The 25,311-nt window shown below is 50.0% G+C and overlaps 1 protein-coding gene and 1 long non-coding RNA gene across 4 annotated transcripts in view; one reads left to right on the top strand and one right to left on the bottom strand.

Moving 5' to 3' along the window:
* Window positions 1-25,245, top strand: part of AKAP8L (A-kinase anchoring protein 8 like) — a 38,018-nt gene extending 12,773 nt beyond the window's left edge. The window contains exons 3-15 of one of the 3 annotated variants that reach the window (XM_063616348.1): window positions 2,214-2,246; window positions 2,541-2,598; window positions 2,701-2,781; window positions 4,646-5,099; window positions 5,206-5,302; window positions 5,385-5,455; window positions 5,893-5,956; window positions 6,840-6,948; window positions 8,395-8,536; window positions 8,625-8,730; window positions 8,970-9,100; window positions 24,667-24,762; window positions 24,850-25,245. In XM_063616348.1, the coding sequence (XP_063472418.1) occupies window positions 2,214-2,246; window positions 2,541-2,598; window positions 2,701-2,781; window positions 4,646-5,099; window positions 5,206-5,302; window positions 5,385-5,455; window positions 5,893-5,956; window positions 6,840-6,948; window positions 8,395-8,536; window positions 8,625-8,730; window positions 8,970-9,100; window positions 24,667-24,762; window positions 24,850-25,173 (1,766 nt within the window). In that variant the 3' untranslated portion in view covers window positions 25,174-25,245. Of the gene's footprint in view, window positions 1-2,213; window positions 2,247-2,540; window positions 2,782-4,645; window positions 5,100-5,205; window positions 5,303-5,384; window positions 5,456-5,892; window positions 5,957-6,839; window positions 6,949-8,394; window positions 8,537-8,624; window positions 8,731-8,969; window positions 9,101-24,666; window positions 24,763-24,849 lie in introns of all 3 variants that reach the window. The other 2 variants (XM_055239247.2, XM_055239246.2) reach the window with 2 other exon arrangements.
* Window positions 9,094-23,754, bottom strand: LOC129460827 (uncharacterized). Its single transcript, XR_008650313.2, has 3 exons — window positions 23,155-23,754; window positions 14,160-14,246; window positions 9,094-10,175 (listed from the first exon to the last, which is right to left on the bottom strand). It is a non-coding gene; the product is annotated as an uncharacterized lncRNA (long non-coding RNA).
* Window positions 25,246-25,311: the final 66 nt, after the last annotated feature.

The raw sequence follows: 25,311 nt of genomic DNA, 5'->3' as shown, positions 1-25,311 counted from the left end.
TCCTCCTGAAGGGACCCAGCTGGGATGTCCATCAAGAAGTCTGGGTTGCTCCAGGCATAGCAAGTGGCATGTAGTGAGTGTTTGCCTGGAGGGACTCCTGAGAGTTGCCCATCGTGGGAGGCCCTGCCTGTCCTTAAAACATAAAGTGGTGTTCACGGAGTTGATGCTGCTTCCTTTCCTTGTGCCTCCTCACTCTGTTGTGGCAGATCCTCAGCAGGTGAAGCTTGCAGTGACCACGTTGTAGCCTCCCAAGCAGAGCCCTGATGGATCTGCTTTTGCCTCCGTATCCTATTTTCTTTTTCTTTTCTGTCTTTTTTTTTTTTTTGAGACAGTCTCGCTCGGTCGGCTAGCCTGTAGTGCAGTGGTGTGATCTTGGCTCACTGCAACCTCCACCTCCCAGGTTCAAGTGATTCTCCTGCCTCAGCCTCCCAAGCATCTGAGACCATAGGCGCGCACCACCACGCCTGGCTAATTTTTGTATTTTTAGTAGAGATGAGGTTTCACCATATTGGCCAGGCTGGTCTCGAACTCCTGACCTCGTGATCCACCCGCCTTGGCCTCCCAAAGTGCTGGGATTACAGGCGTGAGCCACCACTCCCAACTCCTATTTTCTTTAGAATAGCTAGTGCCCACTGTCCCTGGTACAAACAGTCAGTTGGCCAGGTGTACAGTAGCTGCCTGGGCTACCTGTGTGTTGTTCTATTTTTTTTGAAATGGAGTTTCACTGTGTCGCCTAGGCTGGAGTGCAGTGGTGCGATCTCACCTCACTGCAAACTCTGCCACCTGGGTTCAAGCAATTCTTGTGCCTCAGCCTCCTGAGTAGCTGGGACTACAGGTGTGTACCACCACGCCTAGCTAATTTTTGTATTTTTGGTAGAGAAGGGGTTTCACCATGTTGGCCAGGCTGGTTTCAAACTCCTGACCTCAGGTGATCCTCCTGCCTTGACCTCCCAAAGTGCTGGGATTACAGGCGTGAGCCACTGCACCCAGCCTTGTGCGCTGTTCTTTATGTGGCTCTGCCAGCCTCTCTTGCCTGTTAGAATGGCTCCTTAGCCATTCTTTCCTCAGCCACCACTCCTGACTTAACCATGCTGCTCTTTGGCTGTTAGCGTCTCTCTTACCAACAAGCAGATCTCCATGCCTGAGCAGTGCTTGGGACTGCAAGCCTCTGTTCCCTGTGCTCAGGGGATGCATAAACAAATGGATGAGAAGCCTCTGTTTTGGTTTCTCTAGCCCAGGAGTTTTTGTTTTGTGAGCTCTCTTGTTAAACATAGTGGTCATCAGTAGTTCCTCAGCTTCTCTCTGATTTCTTCCCATTCTTTTTGTGCACTGGGTCGTGGAGGAACCCAAGTGCAGGACGACAGCCTGCCTGTTCTCGCTGGCTCATCTTTTCAGTTGACTTACACTCTTCCTGCTGTGGTCTGGCTTCTGCCACTTATTGCCCTGCTGTCTGTCTCACTGAGCTTTGGTCCCCTGCCCTGGGATGAGCATGTCCTCTGCGGGGCATAGATGACATGGAATGGGAAACAACTGTTGGGTCTCACCAGAGACCCAGGGAAAGGGGTCACCTGCTCTGTGCCCTCCTTTGGGGAGGAACTGTGTGTTTGACTCAGAGTTCCCAGGGGACTTTACACTTTGTCATTTCTCAGTGGCTTTATGTTCCTGAAGGAATGAGGTTTTATCATGTGTTGTGATTGAATCCAGAGCATATTAAGTTGGTAATCCAGATTGTTCTCTCCACAGCTTTTCTCAAGCGAGGGGTTGCTTCTTGGGTTTCTCTCACTGATGTGTTCCAGCCCAGCACAGTCAACAATTCAAGGGCTTGTTGGCCCGCCCTTTTAAGGCAGACTCTTGGGAGACTGGGGTTGGGTTTTGTGCTATAAACTGATTAGCACTTAGCTTGGGGTGTGGAGGTCACCTTCTAATTCTGGCTCTTAAAGGGAGGAGTATAGGAGCCAAGTTCCTTAGTTGAGAGTGTTGGGAACAGAAGGATCCTTAAATAACAGATGCTCAGAGCCACAGGCAGCCAGGCATCAGGGCAGCAAGTGGCCTGGGTCATTTGCACAGTGCTCACAAGCTCAAGGCTTTTCGGTTAGGGGAGGTGCAGCCTGCTGTGACCAGTCAGGTCCTGGGAATAATTGTCTTTGCACCTGAATTTTATGGCCTTGTATTGTAAGCAAGTATAAATGTAACTGCCCTTTTACTTTTTGTAGGATATGGAACTTGGAACTCTGGGACAAATAGAGGCAAGTGTCATTCCTGTGATTGCTGTCCTGTCCCTTGGGGTTGTTCTGGCTGTGTTTCTCTGCTACTGCCCCGCTTGGCCAAGGTTGGGAGTGGGGAGGGGGCATGTTTCTGGGGTTACCTACTCCTTAACAGGAGGCCCTCATCAGAATGACCAGGGCCCATCTAGCCCCAGTGGCTAGGGTCTTCTCTCTCTGTGACAGAAGATACCCTTGTATGTGTGTTTGTCCCTGTCTCTGTCTGCCTCCCCTCTGCCTGCCCCCACCATCTGTCTGTCTGTGTCTCCCTCACTACAGGCTACGAGGGCTATGGCTATGGCTATGGCTATGGCCAGGATAACACCACCAACTATGGGTATGGTATGGCCACTTCACACTCTTGGGAAATGCCTAGCTCTGACACAAATGCAAACACTAGTGCCTCGGGTAGCGCCAGTGCCGATTCCGTTTTATCCAGAATTAACCAGCGCTTAGATATGGTGCCGCATTTGGAGACAGACATGATGCAAGGAGGCGTGTACGGCTCAGGTGGAGAAAGGTGAGTGGACACCTGCCTAGGGGTTGAGGCTCTGCAGGGGCAGCTCCTGCCTACTGCCCACTGCGTCTTCCTCTCTGAGTGCCCCTCTGTGTCTGCTTCCTCCCCCCTGCTTGGTGCTGCTGTGGCTCCCAGCAGGGTCTGTTACACTTCCCGTCTCTGACTTGTGTCTCCTCTCACCCACCCTCAACCCCTGCTGCACTGCCTGGTGGTCAGCCTTTCCCAGCTTGCAGTGGGAGGAACAAGCCCAGATTGGGCAGACTTCACTGTGCCCTCAAAAACAGAGTGTTTCAGCCGCCCCTCCCTCCAAGGACAGCCATTTGGAATTCTCTTGAGACTTTGCCTCCTGCGTGGTGTCAGGGCAGGACAGATGGAGTTTGGTGTGAAGGGTGTGACGAGCGTTTGGGGCTGATCACTGCGAGCTGGGCCACCCCCACATAAGGGTCGGGACAGGTGTGGGCATTTCCTGGTTACTCTCCTGTGCCTTACAAACGTGTACCTGATGGAAGCACTCCTGTGAGGAACTGCTGCTGTCCTCATTTTGCAGGTGGGGATACAGAAGTGCAGGCAGGTCATACCCCGAAGGCACACGGCAAGTACGTGGTGAGGCTGGGCCTCGCCTACCAGATCTGCCCTACTCCAAAGCATCATGCTGTGGGCGTTTGTTATTAACTGAACTGGACTTGGCCCAAGAGTGCTTATGCCCAGTGCGAGGCTTCGGTGAGGAGGGTGGGTGTATCTCTAGCACGGGATAGAGTGGAGCACCAGCTAACAGAAGAGTGAGAGCCAAGAGTAAGGAGTCGCCTGGCTGAGCACTGGTAGGGCCAAGTGAGGCCCCAGGGCTGTGGTGGCAGAGTGTGGGACAGGCACAAGGAGACTTGATGCCATGGGCTCTGTAACTCCTGGCCGAACAGTTGCAGCACTCAGAGCTGAGGGCTTGGCATGTGAGGCTTGGCCTTGTGTTGCTGCTGTGCACCTTCTTAGCACAGCCTGGAGCCTGGGATCAGGGTAAGCAGAGCAGTGGCAGCACCAACTGCTGCTCTTAGAGCTGCCGGTGCCTCTTGGTGGCCCAGGTTTAGGGAAGAGTGTGCAAGGGGAGCCCCTGTGCCTGTGAGGTGTGTGGGGTCCAGGCCTGTGGGGATGTGGGCTACGGGCTGCAGTCATGGTTAAAAGAGCTCTCTGCGGTGCCCTCTGTGTCCTGGGAGGAGGTCTGGCCTGCCTTCCCAGTTGCAATATAGGGTATATAGAGTTTGGTGCCTGGCTCTGGGTTCCAGGGTTGATGTAATACAGCTCTTTTTCTTGTCCCTGGGCAAGCTCTCAGTGTCTTCCCTGGGAAATACTCCCCCTTTTGTCTCAGAAGTTTTGGTAATGACGGACTTTGCAGAGTTTGAAGGTTCCCCAGCCATGAGGGACAAGAACAGTGTTTCCCATGGGTATCATCAGCCTCACTGGCTGCGCATTCATTGTGCTGGACCTGCCTGCATCCTGCAGGGTGCTGGGGTACTCGGCCTTGCCCCATAAGGAGCAGCCTTGGGCGTTGCGGCTCCCACAGATGGTGCACATGTTCCCAAAGGGCTGTGGAGCAGCTCTGCCCCTTGTTGAGACTCACTGGACTAGAGCCCCTACCCCAGTTGTCAGCCCTTCTTAGGGTCCCCAAGCCAGTGTGTGGCTACATTCAAGTTTGGGGCAGTGGTGCCCCTATATCACCTGAGAGGCTGGAACTCTTTAATTGGCATTTCTGAACATTGAGCCTCCCAACCAGGGCAGGGTGGGTGCTGGACTAGGAGATTGGGGAGGGCAGGAGCAGTTGCCTGGAGGTGAGGGATCCTGAGGGGCTCCACCTGATGCTCACCCCATGCCTCTGCAGGTATGACTCTTATGAGTCCTGTGACTCGAGGGCCGTCCTGAGTGAGCGTGACCTGTACCGGTCAGGCTATGACTACAGCGAGCTTGACCCTGAGATGGAAATGGCCTATGAGGGCCAATACGATGCCTACCGCGACCAGTTCCGCATGCGTGGCAATGACACCTTCGGTCCCAGGGCACAGGGCTGGGCCCGGGATGCCCGGAGCGGCCGGCCAATGGCCTCAGGCTATGGGCGCATGTGGGAAGACCCCATGGGGGCCCGGGGCCAGTGCATGTCTGGTGCCTCTCGGCTGCCCTCCCTCTTCTCCCAGAACATCATCCCCGAGTACAGCATGTTCCAGGGCATGCGAGGTGGGGGCGCCTTCCCGGGCAGCTCCCGCTTTGGCTTCGGGTTTGGCAATGGCATGAAGCAGATGAGGCGGACCTGGAAGACCTGGACCACAGCCGACTTCCGGGTGAGTGGAGGCGGCCTTCCCCTCTGGGAAGCTTAGTTCCCACTGGGGCGGAGCTAAGGGCCGGAAGCCATGCACCCTGACACGGCTTCCCCACCTTATAACCCAGACCAAGAAGAAGAAGAGAAAGCAGGGCGGCAGTCCTGACGAGCCAGATAGCAAAGCCACCCGCACGGACTGCTCGGACAACAGCGACTCAGACAATGGTGAGCCAGCTAGGTGGTACTGGGCGGCTGCCCCCTGCCTCCGGGAGCTCCTGGGTTGAACTTACCTCCTTTTCCCTTTCAGATGAGGGCACCGAGGGAGAAGCCACAGAGGGCCTCGAAGGCACCGAGGCTGTGGAGAAGGGCTCCAGAGTGGTAAGTGGCTCTGGCTGGGCATTTTCTGTCTGCAGGCGGGGCAAGTTGGCCTGAAGAGTGGTGCTCTCCCTGGGGGCCAGAGGCAGTGCTGTGTCAGCTCTGCGTGCATGGTGACCAGCATGGGGAGGCAGTGTGGTCTGGCAGAAAGCACAGGCTGCTTAGCTGGAGGCACAGTTTCCTTGCTGGAAAATGGGACGAGCTCCCTGTGCACCAGGTAGTGGGAGGATGTGAGGTTTCTGGCACATAGCCAGGCCTTGTCATTTAAAGCCATTGTAAATAACTGGGCTACTCTGGGCCACCCTGCCTGTAGGATAGCCCTGCTCTGTCTATGGAGCAAGCAGCTGTTTTACTGTATACCGTTGATCTAATAAACTTAGTTTCTTTTAAAAAAAAAAAAAAAAGGCACCTGTTTTAAAGTTGGAATTTGAAATTGTTAGGACGGAGAGGACGAGGAGGGAAAAGAGGATGGGAGAGAAGAAGGCAAAGAGGATCCAGAGAAGGGTGAGTTTTCCTGGGGTGCCTGGTGCTAGGGCGGCTCTTCCAGGGGCTCACAGTGGGAGGGACCCAGCTGAGGGCAGGGTTGTGGCAGACATGCGGCCAGTTGGGGACCTCCTTTGTGGGCCCGGGTGTGCGCTGGCAGGGGGCTTTCTTTCGCCACCTCCACCCCCTTCCCACTCTTCCTCCTCCTTCCCAGGCAGAGGCTGTGGATGGTGGTGACCCCTGCCTAGCACATTGGTTTTGCCTTCAGATGGGGGCAGCAAGTAAAAGTGTGGGGAACCCCAGGCACGCCCCCTGCCCTCGGTCCCTCAGTAACGCGCAGTTCCGAGTCCTCAGTGGCTGGTGTCCGATCTGGGACCCTCGGTGCAGTTTTTACGGCTCTGGTGTGCGTGTCCTCTCCCTTAGCGCCTCTCCAGCCCCTGTTGGGATTCCGTGTCCCCCCACCTGAGTGATGAGCGCCAGCAGGTACCTAACAGCAAATCTAGCGTCAGCCCACTGTTGCCGCGGTGCCCGGTTGGGGGTGGGCAGGGCCATGTGAGCAGCCTCCCTGCATCCCACCACCTGGCCCCTCTGAACATGTGCCAGTGTCCCCACCAAGATACCCCCTCTTTGCTTTCCAGCCTTCTCCTGGCCCACTGCACAGAGAGCGTGGGTGTCCTGGAGAGTGCAGGGGTCATCGCCTGGCCCCCACTCCTTGGGGCCTAGGCCAAACCCACTCCCTGCACAGCCCAGGATACCCAGCCGTGCTCATGGCCAGAGGCCTTGCTTGGACAGCTATTCTCGATGGACCCTCTGGAGTGGACAGCGGGTGATTCAGCCAGAGGCCGCAGGGCCTGCCCAGTCCTGGCAGAGCCAAATTGGTGACAGTGCCCATCTGCTCCCACAGGGGCGCTAACCACCCAGGATGAGAATGGCCAGACCAAGCGCAAGTTGCAGGCAGGCAAGAAGAGTCAGGACAAGCAGAAAAAGCGGCAGCGAGACCGCATGGTGGAAAGGTAACCAGCTTCCCTCCACCCCTCTGCCTCTGCCTCGCTGTGGGGCTGCCGCCAGGAGAGCAGGGCCATAGCTCTGCCAGCTCGCCGCCCTCTGGCCTCCCTTGGGAGCCGCCACCTGCTCGGCCGTGCATGGACCCTGCTTCCCGCCAGGCCCAGCTCCCAAGGCCTGACTCATACCCTGCCCCTCTGCGGCCGCCTGGCGACCGCTGGCGTCTGTGGGCCGAGACCTGACACCGCTCGGCACCGTTGCCCAGAAGCTCCGGCGCTAGGTCACTCGGCGCACGAACCCCAAGGTGCACTGGGGGCCTGATGCCCCTGAGGGAGGGGGCCAGCTCATCAGAGACTCAAGGTCCAAGGCGCCTGTGCCGCCCCAGCTAGCTGCCAGGAGGCCACCGCCGTGCCCAGGAGAGATGGCAGCACCTGTGGGCTGTGGCAGCCTCGGGCCTGCCCTCTGCCCTGCCCGCCGGCCCTGTCAGGCCGGGCCTGTCTGCGGCTGAGCCCTTCACGCCCCTTGGTCGGGTCTGTCTGCCCTCAGGGCTCCCGCACTGGCGCTTGCCTCCTCCGCCTCAGACTCTTGCTCTTGCTGGACCTTCCTCAGCCTCGCCGGCGCCCGGCCCCTGGGCTCTCCAGACAAAGCTGACCCCGTGGCCCAGATAAGGACGTCCGGCAGAGGTAGGGACCCGCCCTGAGGTCTCGGTGGCGGCTGGCCTCCTCCGCCCCTTGCCACGGCGGCCTGCTCCGGCCCAGGCCCCAGACCCCGGGCTTCTACTGTGGACACCAGGCCCAGACAGAGCACCTCGCCCAGGTGACTCCAGGCTGCCCTCTGGCAGGCCGGGCGGGCGCCCTCCTTCCAGCTCAGACTGGTCTCTTCTTGGAAGAGGAAGATGAGGCAGCAGGTGCCCAGGCCTGCTGCCTCCCATCCCTCCCGACACCACCCCCAAGCATTCTGAGCAGAGGATGGGCTGGGCCTTTGAGTCCCCCAGATCCCAGAAGGAAGATGCAGCACCTTTTCGGGCCCTGCCTCGGGACTGCGTACTCCACTCTGCACCTCAGGGCCACCTGGCTCACGCCAGGGCATCCTTCCTTCCGGTCCCCACCTGGGCCAAGTGCACACGCTCCTGCCCAGCCTTGGTAGCGAGGCCCTCCAGCAACTTTCCAGCGACTCGTTGCCTGTTGCAGCAGCTGCTGTCTCAGGCTTCAGCCTCCTGCCTGTGGGAAGGAAGAGCTCCTCCCCTGTCCCCTACGTTGCAGTAACTGCAGCCTGCAGACTCTCTGGCCCTTTCTACTCCCAACCCCACTGGTCCCAGCCTGTCCCTCTGCTGGGACCGTACTTCAGAGGCCCATGAGCAAGGCCTGTTTCAGGGCTTGTGTCTGGGTTGGGTGAGGCGGCAGCACTCTCCCCTGGGACACTTGCAGCCTCAGCCGCTCGTTTCCTTCCTGTGGCAGGATCCAGTTTGTGTGTTCTCTGTGCAAATACCGGACCTTCTATGAGGACGAGATGGCCAGCCATCTTGACAGCAAGTTCCACAAGGAACACTTTAAGTACGTAGGCACCAAGCTCCCTAAGCAGACGGCTGACTTTCTGCAGGTGAGCCTTGGAGTAACACAGCCACTCTTAGTTTCTTGGACCCCTGAGAACATAAGGCGGCCCACGTGAACCTTTATATTCCTTGCAGGAGTACGTCACCAACAAGACCAAGAAGACAGAGGAGCTCCGAAAAACTGTGGAGGACCTTGATGGCCTCATCCAGCAAATCTACAGAGACCAGGATCTGACTCAGGGTGAGGAGATTTTCAGCCCACTCCCACCAGGCAAGGCCTCAGCCTGCCCTCCTGATTCTCGGTGCAGGGTCAGGACACCCTTCTGTTCCCCCAGGGAAGGTCAGGAGAACAGCCTCGGCTCAGGCCCAGGTGGAAGTGGCAGGGCCGAGTTGAGGAGGAGCTGATGTGGTTTTTTCTCAAACACTTGGGTCTATGTTAGGCACCTGGGCCCGGTAGTGACTCCCTCCTCCCCACTACAGAAATTGCCATGGAGCATTTTGTGAAGAAGGTGGAGGCAGCCCATTGTGCAGCCTGCGACCTCTTCATTCCCATGCAGTTTGGGATCATCCAGAAGCACCTGAAGACCATGGATCACAACCGGAACCGCAGGGTGAGTGGCCACAGTGCTCTCCCTCTGTCCTGTGGGTAGATTGAGTGAGGCCTCTGGGGAGGTTGTGCAGTTAGAACCTCTGCCTGCCGGTGAGGGACTGCAGTGGAGGCAGGAGGAGGTGGATATGGACATTTCCAGCCCAGTGCAGGCAGCACAGCTACAGAGAGACAGGTGGGAGATGGGGACTCTGCCTGGGAGAAGGTGACATATTCTGTGGGATATGGGGACCTCCATGTTCATAGGGGCCAGAGCCAGATTAGGTTCAGAAACCAAATGGAGATGATACAGTGCAAGTGTTGCTGGAGGAGGGGATTGGGCTTGAGGCTCAGGAGAGCTGCACTGAGAGGCCTGGGCTTGTTCCTGTAGGCAGTGAAGTTTCAAGTGTGGGATTAACGGGATTAGAGTTGGTGTTGAACTAGAGACTTCAGGCCTGCACCTGGGTGGGGCAGTGGGGGCCAAGGAGGAGCTCCTGCAGTCTCCAGACGAGAAGAGACCCCACCTTGGGAGTGAAGGGGAGAAGAGCAGCTGAAGGAAGGGAGCCGGAGGCTGGCATGTGGGAGTAATCAGGAGCCTGGGGTGACTCTGGTTTCTGACTTGGGGAACTGGGAGGACAGTGGTGCTGCCAAGATTGTCAGGGAGCAGGGAGCAGTAGGGAAGTGTGTTGTGGGGCATGGAGAACATAAGGCAAGAGAATGAGCAAATTCTGTCTCATTTTCCAGTGTTGCTCCAGTGCCTAGCACGGAAGCCAGAGTAGGTGTTTTTTGATTGAATGGACGATATGCTGTGTTGGAGGTGGGGGTGAAGGGGCTGTGTATCGGCAGAGAGCAAGGAGGCCCCAGGACGAGGTCTGGGCCAAAGAGTGGCTTGGCTGTCTTCACCCTGGAGGAGGGTGGTGGGGTTTATGAACAGATGTTCGCATCCAAGGTGAGCGTGGGAAGCAGCATTTCTCCACCCTTTTCCATGCTCATCACAATTCGTCTCTGGTCTTTTTCGGTGTGATGATTCTGAACGGTGGACAGGGTCAGGGGTCTCTCTGGTTGCAGAGACTTAGGATTGAGAAATGCCACCAAGAGTTCTGGGAAGAAAAGGAAAGTGTCAGTTGGCTTTGGCAACAGAGAAGCTTTAGGGAACTTGCCAAAAACAGATTCTTATGCTAGGAACTAGTAGGGGTTAGAAGACTGCAGAGGATGGAAACTGTATGTCATTAATAAAAGTTGGAAAATCTGGCTGGGCGTGCTGGCTCACACGTGTAATCCCAGCATTTTGGGAGGCCAAGGTGGGCAGATCACGAGGTCAAGAGATGGAGACCTTCCTGGCCAACATGGTGAAACCCTGTCTGTACTAAAAATACAAAAATTAGCTGGGTGTGATGGCGGGCACTGTAATCCCAGCTACTCGGGAGGCTGAGGCAGAAGAATCGCTTGAACCCAGGAGGCAGAGGTTGCAGTGAGCTGAGATTGCGCCACTGCATTCTAGCCTGGTGACACAGCGAGACTCATCTCAAAAACAAAACAAAACAAAACAAAAAAACCAAAATGCTGGGCACAGCACTTTGGGAGGCCGAGGTGGGCGGATCACGAGGTCAGGAGATTGAGACCATCCTGGCTAACATGGTGAAACCCGTCTCTACTAAAAATACAAAAACAAAATTAGCCAGGCATGGTGGCAGGTGCCTGTAGTCCCAGCTACTCGGGAGGCTGAGGTGGGAGAATGGCGTGAACCCGGGAGGCAGAGCTTGCAGTGAGCCAAGATCGTGCCACTGCACTTCAGCATGGGTGACAGAGCGAGACTCTGTCTCAAAAAAAAAAAAAGTTGGAAAATACAGGGGAGGTGATAGCAAAATATAAACTCAAAATTGATCCTAAAAGAAGTTAAAAAAAAGAACAAGCCATAGCAGCTGGTAACCGTAGAGAGGTTTGGAAGGATGACGAAAGATATTTAGAAGGCACCAGAAGTCATTGGTTTACAGAGATAATTTGAATACAATTTAAATACTGTATTTTTTAGAATTCCAGACTGTAGAGATGAATGGAAAGCTTCTAATTATTATTGTTATCTTTGGTAACAGCTTTACTGAGATAGAATCACATACTGTACAATTCACGCATTTAAAGTATACAATTCAGTAGTCTTTGGGCTGGGCGTGGTGGCTTATGTCTGCAGTCCCAGCACTTTGGGAGGCCAAGGTGGGAGGATCACTTGAGGCTAGGAGTCCAAGGTTACAATAAGTTATGATTGCACCACCACAGTCCAGACTGGGCAACAGAGCAAGATCCTGTCTCTAAAAAAGCCAAACAAATGAAAAAAAAAAAAACAATGCATCGGTTTTTCATGTATTCACAGAATTCTGCAGTCATCAGTCATTCAATTACACAGTATTTGCATCACCTCAAAAAGAAACCCTTTAGCTATCAGTCCCCCAACCTCTTGTCCTCCTCCAGCCTTAGGCAGCTACTAATCTATCTATATTTGCTTATTCTAGCTACTTCATATAAACAGAATCACATAATATGTGGTCTTCTGTGATTGGCTTCTTTCACTAAGCATGTTTTTGGGGTCCAGCCACATTGTAGCATGTATCAGAACTTCATTCCTTCATATGGCTTCATATTATTCCATTGTGTAGATAGATGTGGCACATTTTGTTTATTCATCTTTTTGGGTGTTTGGGTTGTTTTCACCTTTTGGCTATTACGAATAATGCTCTTAGAAACATTATTGTGCAAGTTTTTACGTGGACATATGTTTTCATTTCTCTTGAGTATATAACTAGGACTAGAATGTCTGGATCAAATAGTAACACTTTAACTTGTGAGGGAACTGCCAGACTATTTTCCAAAGTGACTGTGCACCATTTTACATTTCCACCAGCAACATATAAGGGTCCTGATTTTTCAACATACTCACCAACACTTAGTTTCTGACTTTTTTTTTTTTTTTTTTTTGAGATGGAGAATTGCTCTTCTTGCCCAGGCTGGAGTGCAATCGTGTGATCTCGGCTCACCATAACCTCTGCCTCCCGGGTCCAAGCAATTCTCCTAGCTGGGATTACAGGCATGTGCCACCACACCTGGCTAATTTTGTATTTTTAGTAGAGACGGGGTTTCTTCATATTGGTCAGTCTGGTCGCGAACTCCCGACCTCAGGTGATCCCCCTGCCTTGGCCTCCCAAAGTGGTGGGATTATAGGCATAAGCCACCGCGCCCAGCATTTTCTGACTTTTTGATCTAGTCATCCTAGTGGGTGGGAAGTAGTATCTCATTGTGGTTTTGATTTGTGTAGCCCTGATGACTGACTAATGGCATCTTTTCATGGGCTGGTTGGCCATTTTTGTATCTTTGGAGAAATGTCTATTCAAGTTCTTTGTGCATTTTTAAATTGCGTTGTCTTTTGTAGAGTTCTTTTTGTAAAGTCCCATATTTGATATGATTTACAAATATTTTTGCCCATTTTGTGGGTCTTTTCACCTTGATGTGTCCTTTGTAGCACAATAGTTTTTTTATAAAGTCCAGTTTTCTTTTATTGCTTATGCTTTGGGTGTCATAACTAAGAATCTATTGATAAATCCAAGGTCATGAAGATTTACCCCTGTGTTTTCTTCTAAGAATTTTATGGTTTTAGCTTTTGCAGTTAGGCCTTTGTTCCATTTGAGTTAATTTATTTATATCTTACGTATGAGGTAAGGGTCTAACTTTATTTTTTGCATCTAGATATTAAGTTGTTCCGGCACCATTTGAAAAAAAAATGAAACAGACTGTTTTCCCCCCCATTGAATGATCTTGGCATCTTTGTTGAAAGTCAGTTGACCATAGACATTAAGTCTTCTAATCCATGAATATGGGATGTCTTTTCATTTACTGAGATCTAGTAAATGAATTAATTTCTTTCAAATGTTTTGTAGTTTTCAGGGTGTAAGCTTTGTTCTTTATTGTTTTTTTTTTTTTTTTTTTTTTTTTTTTTTTTTTATGGAGCTGGAGTTTCGCTCTTGTTGCCCAGGCTGGAGTGCAATGGCGCGATCTCGGCTCACTGCAACCTCCGCCTCCCAGGTTCAAGCAATTCTCCTACCTCAGCCTCCCGAATAGCTGGGATTACAGGCATGCACCACCACACCCAGCTAATTTTGTATTTTTAGTAGAGACGGGGTTTCTCCATGTTGAGGCTGGTCTCGAACTCTTGACCTCAGGTGATCTGCCCACCTCGGCCTCCCAAAGTGCTGGGATTACAGGCGTGAGCCACCGCGCCCGGCCTTGTTCTTTATTGTTAAGATTTTTTTTTTTTTTTTTTTTTTTTTTTGAGACAGAGTTTTGCTCTTGTTGCCCAGGCTGGAATGCAGTTGGCTCACTGCAACCTCCGCCTCCCGGGTTCAGGCAGTTCTCCTGTCTCAGCCTCCTGAGTAGCTGGGATTACAGGCACGCACCACCACGCCTGGCTAATTTTTTGTATTTTTAGTAGAGACAGGGTTTCACCATGTTGGCGAGGCTGTTCTCGAACTCCTGATCTCAGGGGATCCACCCGCCTCAGCCTCCCAAAGTGCTGGCATTACAGGCGTGAGCCACCAGGCCCGGCCTGTTAAGATTATTTATAAGTATTTTATTATTTCTGTTACTATTATAAATGGAATTGTTTTCTTGATATTTTTGGATTATTTTTTCCATGTGTATAAAAATACTTTTTTTTTTTAAATTCTTGAAATAGGGTCTCACTCTGTTGCCTAGGCTGGAGTGCAGTGGCACCATCATGACTCACTACAGCCTCCAACCTCCTGGGCTCAGGTAATCCTCCCACCTCAGCCTCCCAAGTAGCTGGGACTACAGGCATGTTCCACTATGCCCAGCTAACTTTTGTATTTTTTGTAGAGACAGGGTTTCACCATGTTGCCCAGGCTGGGCTCAAGCAGTCCTCCTGCCTCAGCTTCCCAAAGTACTGGGATTACAGGCGTGAGCCACTGTGCTCAGCCAATATATTGATATCATACCCTACAATCTCACTGAACTATTCGTTTTTAATGTTTCATAATTTTAATAATATTTAAACTATGGCTAGGCATTATAGCTCATACCTGCAATCCAAACACTTTAGGAGGTGAAGGTGGGAGGATTGCTTGAGTCCAGGAGTTTGAGACCAGCATGGGCAACGTAGTGAGACCCTGTGTGTATAAAAGAAACAAGTTAGCCAGGTGTGGCGGCAAGTGCCTGTAGTCCCTGCTACGCGGGAGGCTGAGGTAAGAGGATGGCTTGAGCCTATGAGGTTGAGGTTGCAGTGAGCTATGATCATACCATGCACTCCAGCATGAGTGACAGAGCAAGACCATGTCTCTAAAAAATAAAAACATAAGGCCGGGCGCGGTGGCTCATGCCTGTAATCCCAACACTTCAGGAGGCCGAGGCGAGAGGATCACGAAGTCAGGAGATCCAGACCATCCTGGCTAACACGGTGAAACCCCGTGTCTACTAAAAATACAAAAAATTAGCCAGGCGTGGTGGTAGGCGCCTGTAGTCCCAGCTACTTGGGAGGCTGAGGCAGGAGAATGGCGTGAACCCAGAAGGCGGAGGTTGCAGTGAGCCGAGATCGCACCACTGCACTCCAGCCTGGGAGACACAGCGAGACTCCATCTCAAAAAATAAATAAATAAAAATAAAATAAAATAAAAATAAAAACATAAAATAATGTTTATTAGTTCTAATAGTTTTTAGTGGATTTTTTTTTTTTTTTTTTTTTTTTTTTTTTTTTTTTTTTTGAGACAGAGTCTCACTCTGTCGCCCTGGCCGGAGTGCAGTGGTGCGATCTCGGCTCATGCAACCTCCGCCTCCCGGGTTCACACCATTCTCCTGCCTCCGCCTCCCAAGTAGCTGGGACTACAGGTGCCCACCACCATGCCCAGCTAATTTTTTGTATTTTTAGTAGAGAGGGGTTTCACCATGTAAGCTAGGATGGTCTCAATCTCCTGCTCATGATCCACCCGCCTCGGCCTCCCAAAGTGCTGGGATTACAGGCGTGAGCCACCGCGCCCTGCCTAGTTTTTAGTGGATTTCTTAGGGGTTTCTTTGTACAACATCAGTCATCTGCAAATAGAGTTAGTTTTACTTCTCCTTTCCAATCTAGATGCACTTTATTTCTTTTTCTTACCTAATTGCCCTGGTTAGAACCTCCAATACAGTATTGAATAGAAGTGGTGAGAATGGATGTCCTCATCTTCTTTCTGATCTTACAGGGAAAGCACCAGTCTTTACCATTAAGTGTGATGTCAGCTGTGGGTTTTTCATAGGTGCCCTTGACTGAGTTGAAGAAGTTCCCTTCTAGTCCTGTTAAGTGTTTTATCTTAAAATGGTGTTGGACTTTGTCAAATGCTTTTTCTGCCTCTGTTGAGGTGATCATGTGGCTTTTGTCTTTAATTGTGTTGTTACAGTATGTTACATTATTTTATTTGGATATAAAACACCCTTGCATCCCTGGGATATATCCTGCTTGGTCATAGTGTGTAATTATGTTTATTTATTAGATTGGTTTTGCTGCTATTTTGTTGAGAATTTTTGCATCTATATTCATAAAAGATAATAATAGTCTGTAGTGTTTTGGTGATATATTTGTCTGATTTGGTTATCAGGTTAATTAATACTGGCCTCATACAGTTGTCATTTTTCTTCCTTATCTGGTTTCTTGGAAAAGTTTGTGAAGAACTAGTATACTAGTATTAATTCTTCAAGTGCTTCATAGAATTTGCTTGTGAAGCCATCTAGGCCTGGCTTTTCTTTGTTAACTAGCTTTTTTTTTTTTTTTTTTTTTTTTTTTTTTTTTTTTTTTTTTGAGACAGGATCTCACTCTGTCACCTAGGCTGGAGTGCAACGGTGTGATCTCGGCTCACTGCAACCTCCACCTCTCAGGCTCAGGCGATCCTCACACCTCAGCTTCCCAAATAGCAGGGACTAAAGGCATGTGTGTCATCATGCCTGTCTAGTTTTGGTAGTTTTTTGCAGAGACGGGGTTTTGTCATGTTACCCAGGCTGGTATCAAATTCCTGGACTCAAGCAATCTGCCTGCCTTGGCCTCCCAAAGTGCTGGAATTATAGGCATGAGCCACTGTGCCCAGCCTGTTAACTAGCTTTTTAAGTTATTATTATTATTATTTTTTTTTTTTTTTTGAGACGGAGTCTCGCTCTTTCACCCAGGCTGGAGTGCAGTGGCGCAATCTCAGCTCACTGCAGGCTCCGCCCCCCCGGGGTTCACGCCATTCTCCTGCCTCAGCCTCCTGAGTAGCTGGGACTACAGGCGCCCGCCACCTCGCCCGGCTAATTTTTTGTATTTTTAGTAGAGACGGGGTTTCACCGTGTTAGCCAGGATGGTCTTGATCTCCTGACCTCGTGATCCGCCCGCCTCGGCCTCCCAAAGTGCTGGGATTACAGGCATGAGCCACCGTGCCCGGCCTAAATTATTATTAATAATTCAGTCTCCACTTGTTATAGGGTATATTCAGATATTCTGGGTTTTTTTTTTAAAGTCATTTTTAGTAATTTGTGTCTGTCTAGAAAGTTCCCTTTTTTGATTAAAAAAAAAAAAATAGAGACAGGGTCTCGCCACTACAGGCATGAGCCACCGTGCCCCGCTGAGAAGTTAGCTTTTAAACTAATATTGGGGTTTCCTTGTGATGATTTGTTTTTGTCTTGCTGCTTTCAAGATTTTTCCCTTGTCTTTGACTCTTGGCACCTTTATTATGTCTTTGTGCATCTCTCTGTGTTTATTCTACGTGGAGTTTATTGGGCTGCTTTTTTGTTTTTTGAGATGGAATCTTGGTCTGTGGCCAGGCTGGAGTGCAATGGCACAATCTCAGCTCACTGCAACCTCCGCCTCCCAGGTTCAAGTGATTCCCCTGCCTCTGCCTTCTGAGTAGCTGGGATTACAGGTGCACACCACCATGCCCGGCTAATTTTTTGTATTTTAGTAGAGATGGGGTTTCACCATCTTGGCCAGGATGGTCTCAATCTCCTGACCTCGTGATCCGCCCGCCTCGGCCTCCCAAAGTGCTGGGATTACAGGCGTGAGCCACCACGCCCAGCCTGAGCTGCTTTGATGTATAGATTACAGGTTTCATCAACCTTCCAAAGCTTTCAGCCATTGTTTCTTCAAGTATTTTGTTTTCTTACTCCTTTCTCTCTTTCCTCTTCTGATGCTCATTACCCGTATGTTGGATCACTTAATAGTGTGCCATGGTTGTCTGAGACTGTTCATTTTACCTCACTTTTTTCTCTCTGTTCTGCAGACTGTATAATCTCTTTTGATCCACAAGTTCGCTAATTCTTTTTTTTTTTTTTTGTGATGGAGTCTCGCTCTGTTGCCTAGGCTGGAGTGCAGTGGCGCTATCTCTGCACACTGCAAGCTCCGCCTCCTGGGTTCACGCCATTCTCCTGCCTCAGCCTCCCAAGTAGCTGGGACTATAGGCACCCACCACCACGCCTGGCTAATTCTTTGTATTTTTTTTTTTTTTTTAGTAGAGACAGGGTTTCACCGTGTTAGCCAAAATGGTCTCCATCTCTTGACCTCGTGATCTGCCTACCTCGGCCTCCCTAAATGCTGAGATTATAGGCATGAGCCACCAAGCTCGGCCAATTTCACTCTTTTTTTTTTTTTTTGAAACGGAGTCTTGCTCTGTCGCCCAGGCAGGAGTGCAGTGGCGTGATCTCGGCTCACTGCAAGCTCCGCCTCCCGGGTTCACACCATTCTCCTGCCTCAGCCTCCCAAGTAGCTGAGATTACAGGCATGTGCTACCACGCCCGGCTAATTTTTGTATTCTTAGTAGAGACAGGGTTTCACCATGTTGGTCAGGCTGGTCTTGAACTCTTGACCTTGTGAGCCACCCACCTCAGCCTCCCAAGGTGCTCGGATTACAGGCGTCAGCCACTACGCCAGGCCCAACAGGGATGATTTTTGAGGTGGTTGTTTGAGATTTATTCCGAACTCAGGGAGTCTGTTCTTAGCTTATTTCACTGGTCCTTGTCCTCTCTGGTAACATAGTTAGCCTATGGGCTAGCTAATATCACTGTCTAATCTACCGGTCTTTCTTTTTTACAGCTGTGTAGTGGGCGGGGGGGGGAAAGGACAAAGCTATCAGTGTTTAACCCCAATAAATATTCAGAAAGAAAAAAAAAGCTATCAATGTCCTTTTACTAGTCTCCATTGTTTTTGAGAGAGTCCCTAGTCTTGCACTTCCCAGCACTCTTGCCAGTAAAGTCAGTCAGTTCCTTTGAGATTGGGAGCTTACTGATTTAAGGCCCTGCCCTCACTCTGGGCAGAATCTCTGAGCCAAGGCTCTGGGGATGGAGACAATGGAGTACCTCTCTCTGAGTGACTCTGCCACTTTAGGAGAGACATGGGAGGAGGTACAGTGGGCTGTAGCCTCCGGTCTTGCTTTGCCTTTCCTGGCATGGGACCTCCGCTTTATGAACAAGCCATGGGTATGTGAGCCCTTATATTCTTAGTGTGCCATGCCCAGGGTCAAGCCTCCATTCCACGTGTGTGTGGCTGGGTAGAAGATAGGAACCGTTCCCTCTCAGCTATGCTTGTCCAGAACTTAGCCTCAGCAGCAGGTAGCTGGGGGTGGGATGAGAGATACTGACATCTGGCTGGCTACAGTGGCTCATGCCTGTAATCCCAGCACTTTGGGAGGCTGTGGTGGGCAGATCACCTGAGGTCAGGAGTTCAAGACCAGCCTGGACAACATCGTGAAACCCCATCTCTACTAAAAATACAAAAATTAGCCAGGCTTAGTGGCGGGCACTTGTAATCCCAGCTACTTGGAAGGCTGAGGCAGGAGAATTGCTTGAACCCGGGAAGTAGAGGTTGCAGTGAGCCGAGATCATGCCATTGCACTCCAGCCTGGGCAACCAAGAGTGAAACTCTATGTCAGAAAAAGAAAAATAGATGCTGACATTCTGTTCCTCCTGGGAAGATATCATACCCCTCAATTGAGATGAGCTGGGTAGATGCGGGGAGACCTGTCTTCTTGGCTATACTGTCTGGAATGGAGTTTCCATCACACTAAGGTGGGGGAGGCACGGATGCAATAGGTTGTGTTTCAGACATCACAACTCTTCATGGAACTGAGTTTTAGTAGCTTTTCCTCATTAAATCTTAGGAACATTTTGTATGTCCTTAGGAACATTTTCAGAGACTTTAAATGGTTGTTTTTTAATACTTTTCATCAGTTTCACTAGGGAGTGTTCCAGGGAACTCCTCAGACTGCTATGTTAGAAGTCTGTCCTCTCAATATTTAGGAAGCTTCTTAAACCTTAATTCCAAAACTCTGATAAAGATGATACCAAAATGAAACTGTAGATTAGTTTACTATTATTAAAGATATGAAAGTGGGCTGGATTGGCCGGGCGCGGTGGCTCACACCTGTAATCCCAGCACTTTGGGAGGCCGAGGCGGGCGGATCACGAGGTCAGGAGATCAAGACCATTCTGGCTAACACAGTGAAACCCCATCTCTACTAAAAATACAAAAAATTAGCTGGGCGTATTGACAGGCGCCTGTAGTCCCAGCTACTCAAGAGGCTGAGGCAGGAGAATGGTGTGAACCCAGGAGGCGGAGGTTGCAGTGAGCCGAAATTGCACCACTGCACTCCAGCCTGGGCAACAGAGTGAGACTCCATCTCAAAAAAAAAAAAAAAAGGAAGTCGGCTGGATATAGTGGCTTATACCTGTAATCCCAGCACTTGGGGAGACTGAGGTGGGAGGATCATTTGAGCCCAGGAGTTCAAGACCAGCCTGGACAATATAGTGAGACCCTGTGTCTATAAAATTAAAAATAAAAAAGCCAAGTACTGGGGCATGTGGTCCCAGCTACTTGGGAGGCTGAGGTGGGAGGATCAACTGAGCCCAGGAGGTTGAGGCTGCAATGAGCTGTGATCATGCCACTGCATTCCAGCCGGGGCAACAGAGCAAGACTCTGTCTCAAAAAAATAAATAAAGTGCTAAATAAAATATTAGTAATTATCAATCTAGTAGTGATCCCTATGTATGATACATTATAAGTAAGGTTTGTTTCTGGAATGGAGGGATGGTTCCATAAGAAATCTAGCAACATTTGCCGGGCGCGGTGGCTCATGCCTGTAATCCCAGCACTTTGGGAGGCCGAGGTGGGCGGATCACAAGGTCAGGAGATCAAAACCATCCTGGCTAACACAGTGAAACCCCATGTCCACTAAAAATACAAAACATTAGCCAGATGTGGTGGCGGGTACCTGTAGTGCCAGCTACTCGGGAGGCTGAGGCAAGAGAATGGCATGAACCTGGGAGGCGGAGCTTGCAGTGAGCTGATATCGCGCCACTGCACTCCAGCCTGGGCGACAAAGCGAGACTCTGTCTCAAAAAAAAAAAAAAAATCTAGCAATATTATTGGTATAATGCAAACTCTCTTTATGTGCAAGTAATGTGATTATGCTCTTAGAAAAGCTGAATGATCCCAGCAAAATGTTCTTAGAATTAATAGAATTTGGTAAGGGGATGGGATTCAAAATAGCATACAAAAAGTAGTAGTGTTTCTCTATTCTAGTATTAACCGGTTAGAAATTTAAATAGAAAGAAAAACTACTTAAAATAACCACACAATGTATGAAATAGCTAAGAATACAGATTTAAGAAGAAAGACTTGAGGGCCAGGTAGGGTGGCTCATGCCTGTAATCCCAGCACTTCGGGGAGGCCAAGGCGGGTGGATTGCCTGAGGTCAGGAGTTTGAGACCAGCCTGGCCAACATAGTGAAACCCTGTCTCTACTAAAATACAAAAAATTAGCTGGACGTGGTGGTGGGCGCCTGTAATCCCAGCTACTTGGGAGGCTGAAGCAGAGAATTGTTTGAACCTTGGAGGCAGAGGTTGCAGTGAGCTGAGATCGTGCCACTGCACTTCAGCCTGAGCAACAGAGCTAGACTCCATCTCAAAAAAAAAAAAAGAAGAAAAATAAGACCTTAATGAATAGAGGAATGTTCTGTGTTCTTAAATAGGCGATTTAATAGTGAAACAAAACAAAAACCAGTTCTCTTCAAATTAATATAGACAGCACAATTCTAGTCAAAAATATCAGTCGGGGAGTAGGACTGAATGAAATGAAATTATTTTAAAGTTTTACATTGTAACATTCAGTCTAACAATAGCTGAGAGATTGATTTCGGAAATATTAAAACTTACTACAAAGCTGCTGCAATTAAAAAACAAAAAAAGTGATATTAGCACAGTAATGAAACAGTGGAACCAGAATAGAGAGTCTAGCAAAGGATCTCAGTATGTTTCAGACTTAGTAATTTGTTAAAGTTAGTACAGATATTTTATCTGAAACCTTAGGGCCAGAAGCCTCACAATTAATTTTTCAGCTTCAGAAAGCCAATACTGCAAGGCTGGGCACAGTGGCTCACACCTGCTATCCCAGCACTTTGGGAGGCTTAGGTGGGATTGCTTGAGCCCAGGAGTTCCTGACCATAGTGAGACCTCGTCTCTACAAAAAATAAAAAATTAGCCAAGCATGGTGGTGAGTGCCTATAGTCCCAGCTACTCAAGAGGCTAGGGTGGGAAGATCACTTGAGCCCAGGAGTTTGAGGCTGCAGTGAGCCGTGATCACACAATGGCAGTGCAGCCTGAGCAACAGAGTGAGACTCCTATCTCTAAAATAAAATAAAAAGAAAGACAATATGGTATTAGCACTAACCTCTCCAACAGGATCTGGGGAAAGCGCCTTGTAGTTGAGTCATCAATAATTCCTCACATGACTTATATATAAATGAAAAATGTAATGTCAGTTCATATTTAGCCACCAAATGAATTTTGGGGGAAGACTTGTTTTCTAGAGCCTTTTGGATTTCCAGTTTATAGATAAAGGATTGTAAACCTATATGCCAATTTGGTAGGGAAATAATGGTTTGTTTTGTATATTTCTGGAAAAGAAAATTTTGGACCCTCTACCTCATAACATATACAGATTGAGTTCATCGTCATTTGAAAATCCGAAATGCTCCAAAATCCAAAACTTTTTTTTTTTTTTTAAAGAATTGAGTCTTGCCATGTTGTGCAGGATGGAGTGCAGTGACTGGTCACAAAGGAAATCATTGCACACTGTAGCCTTGAACTCCTGAACTCGAGTGATCCTCCTGCATCAGCCTCATGAGAGTAGCTGAGACTACAGGCACGAGCCATTGTGCCCAGTAAAATCTGACTTTTTCAGCACAGATATGACAAAGTAAATGCTCATTGAAACATTTCAGATTTTGGGTTTTTGGAGTAGGGACGCTCAACTGGTTAAGTATAATGCAAATATTCCAAAATCTGAAAGACTTCTGGTCATAAGCACTTTGGATAAGGGATACTCAATCTGTATCAAATTCTAGAAAATTTGGCTGGGCGTGGTGGCTCACACCTGTAATCACAGCACTTTGGGAAGCTGAGATGGGTGGAGGTCCTGAGCTCAGGAGCTCAAGACCAGTCTGGGCAACATAGGAAAACCCTGTGTCTACTAAAAATACAAAAAATTAGCTGGGTGTGGTGGTGCGTGCCTGTAGTCCCAGCTAGTCAGGAGGCTGAGGCATGTGAATTGCCTAAACCTGGGAGGCGGAGGTTGCAGTGAACTGAGAGCCCCTGCACTCCGGCCTGGGCGACAGAGCGAGACTGTCTAAAAAAAGAGAAATTTTATTTTATTTTTATTTATTTATTTTTTTTTGAGATGGAGTCTCGCTCTGTCACCCAGGCTGGAGTGCAGTGGCTCAATCTCGGCTCACTGCAAGCTCCGCCTCCCGGGTTCACGCCATTCTCCTGCCTCAGCCTCTCCGAGTAGCTGGGACTACAGGCGCCCGCCACCACGCCCGGCTAATTTTTTGTATTTTTAGTAGAGAAGGGGTTTCACCGTGGTCTCGATCTCCTGACCTCATGATCCGCCCGCCTCGGCCTCCCAAAGTGCTGGGATTACAAGCGTGAGCCACCGCGCCCGGCAAGAAATTTTAAGTGTGAAAAATAAAACCAAGATCAGAAAATAGTTAGAAAATTATAAACTGTGGGCGAGCGTTCCAGTGTGCTTACCAGAGCATTCACTCGCTGGTGGGCAGGGAAATGCTGTGGGAGGCAGCAGCACAGATTCTTCTGTCTTTTATCCACAGCAAAAATATCCAACAGTGACAACATCCAATGCTGATGGGCAGGCAGGAGGACCAGGTCATTGTTTTAACACAGGTGGAAGAAGCATGACTTGCAAATGTTTTGCAGTTAATTGGGCACTATCACTTTGAAACCAAACCTGGTTAGAATGAAAAGCACCAGCATGGAAGTGTAGAAGTTTATTCTGGTGTTGCTGGGTTATGGTGGAGAAAATCTGGAAGCAACATAAATGTGCCTCAGTTGGGAGAATTTATAGTGTGGTTATCTGGGCATCTAGAGCCAGGAGGATAAAGTGTTGGCAAGTGAGAAAGAGTCACTAAGGAATGGTCTATAGTAGTATCCTAATTGTGTATCTTTAGTTTGTTATGAGCATGTACAATGTCTGTTAATATTTTCCTCCAGTAGTAGAGAAAACGTGCTAAGGAAAAAAAAAATGAAGATGGAGAGAGTAGAAACAGCAAGTGAGAAGGCTTTCTGAAACATGTAAATGGAGTGGGAGGGACTCAATGGGCTCTCCCACCCCACCAAAAATATCCTTCTTTTAGCTTATGGTTTTTATAATGATCAAAGTGAGATTTGCCTGTACTCCCACCATGAGGAAATGGCCCAGCATACTGACGGAAATCCTTCCAGACAAAATGGCTCTGGCATGCTCTGCAGACAGTACTACATTATACACCTTTCTTATGCCAGTGGAGAGATGAGCCCGATTTGAAGGGCTGCATGATGTTCTTTTGAATGTACGATTTATTTAACCTCTTCTGCACTGAGGAACGTTTAGGTGTTTTCCCATTTTTCACCACTACAATCAGTGTGCACGCATGTTTCCATTTCTTAAATTTAGGGTACGTTCTGGGAAGGGATTAATGAGACAGATTTTTACTTTTCATACATTCTGTCAAACTGCTTTCCAAAAAATATGGAAACAGTTGATCCTTCTACCAGCAGAGAAGAGTCTCTTCACCCTTGCATGACTGGGAATAATTCTTCATTCTTGGAATTCTGTGGGTTAAAAAGACATGTTTCATTAAATATCTGTTCCTGCTTTTATATCTTCCCCGTTGGCCCCAAAGTGCTCCTTGCCTATTAGCATAGTTGGCACCTTGTTACGGGTTGCACCTTTGGCTCTTAGTTTCTTAATTGTTCACTGCTTATAGCTTTTTTGTAAACAAATCAGATTTCTGTAATACAGCCGTAAAGATAGAGATCTATAGATCTGTATTTTTAATTACCTACAGTAAGTGTGGTGTGGAAGGAGGGAATTTGAACAAAGATCAGATAGGTTGTGGTTCCATGGTGGTAGAGGCCCTCCGTTGGCGGGGCTGGAAGTGCGTGGGTGCGGGGGCGGGTCGGGGCCCCTCTAAGCTGGCAGGGTCGGGGCGGTAACTTGTAGGGCACTCAGCCCAGCCTCTCCAGCCCCTTCTGCCCTGCCCGCAGCTCATGATGGAGCAGTCCAAGAAGTCCTCGCTCATGGTGGCCCGCAGTATTCTCAACAACAAGCTCATCAGCAAGAAGCTGGAGCGCTACCTGAAGGTGAGGCGCTGGTCCAGGCCTGGCCCTGTCCCCAGCTTAATCCCCGCCTGTGCTCCCTCCCTTCAGTGTCCGCGCCCCTCCCCACAGGGCGAGAACCCTTTCACCGACAGCCCCGAGGAGGAGAAGGAGCAGGAGGAGGCTGAGGGCGGTGCCCTGGACGAGGTGGCGCAGGGCGAAGCGGCAGGGGTCTCAGAGGGCGCAGAGGGCGCAGAGGGCGCAGAGGGCGCGCCGGCGCAGCCTCCCGTGCCCCCAGAGCCAGCCCCCGGGGCCGTGTCGCCGCCACCGCCGCCGCCCCCAGAGGAGGAGGAGGGCGCCGTGCCCTTGCTGGGAGGGGCGCTGCAACGCCAGATCCGCGGCATCCCGGGCCTCGACGTGGAGGACGACGAGGAGGGCGGCGGGGGCGCCCCGTGACCTGAGCTCGGAGCGGGCAGGGCCCGCGTGGCCGAAGCTGGAAGCCAAATCTAATAAAGTTTTCCCATCCCACCTCCGGGTTTCTGTTACTGTGCCGCGCGGGCGGGGCGGGGCGGGGCCGGGGGGGGGGGGCGGGCA

The sequence above is a fragment of the Symphalangus syndactylus genome, chromosome 13 (assembly GCF_028878055.3).
Source record: "Symphalangus syndactylus isolate Jambi chromosome 13, NHGRI_mSymSyn1-v2.1_pri, whole genome shotgun sequence".
Classification (NCBI taxonomy): Eukaryota; Metazoa; Chordata; class Mammalia; order Primates; family Hylobatidae; genus Symphalangus; species Symphalangus syndactylus.
The sequence above is the reverse complement of the archived record's forward strand: the minus strand, read 5'-3'. Positions and strand labels throughout refer to the sequence as shown.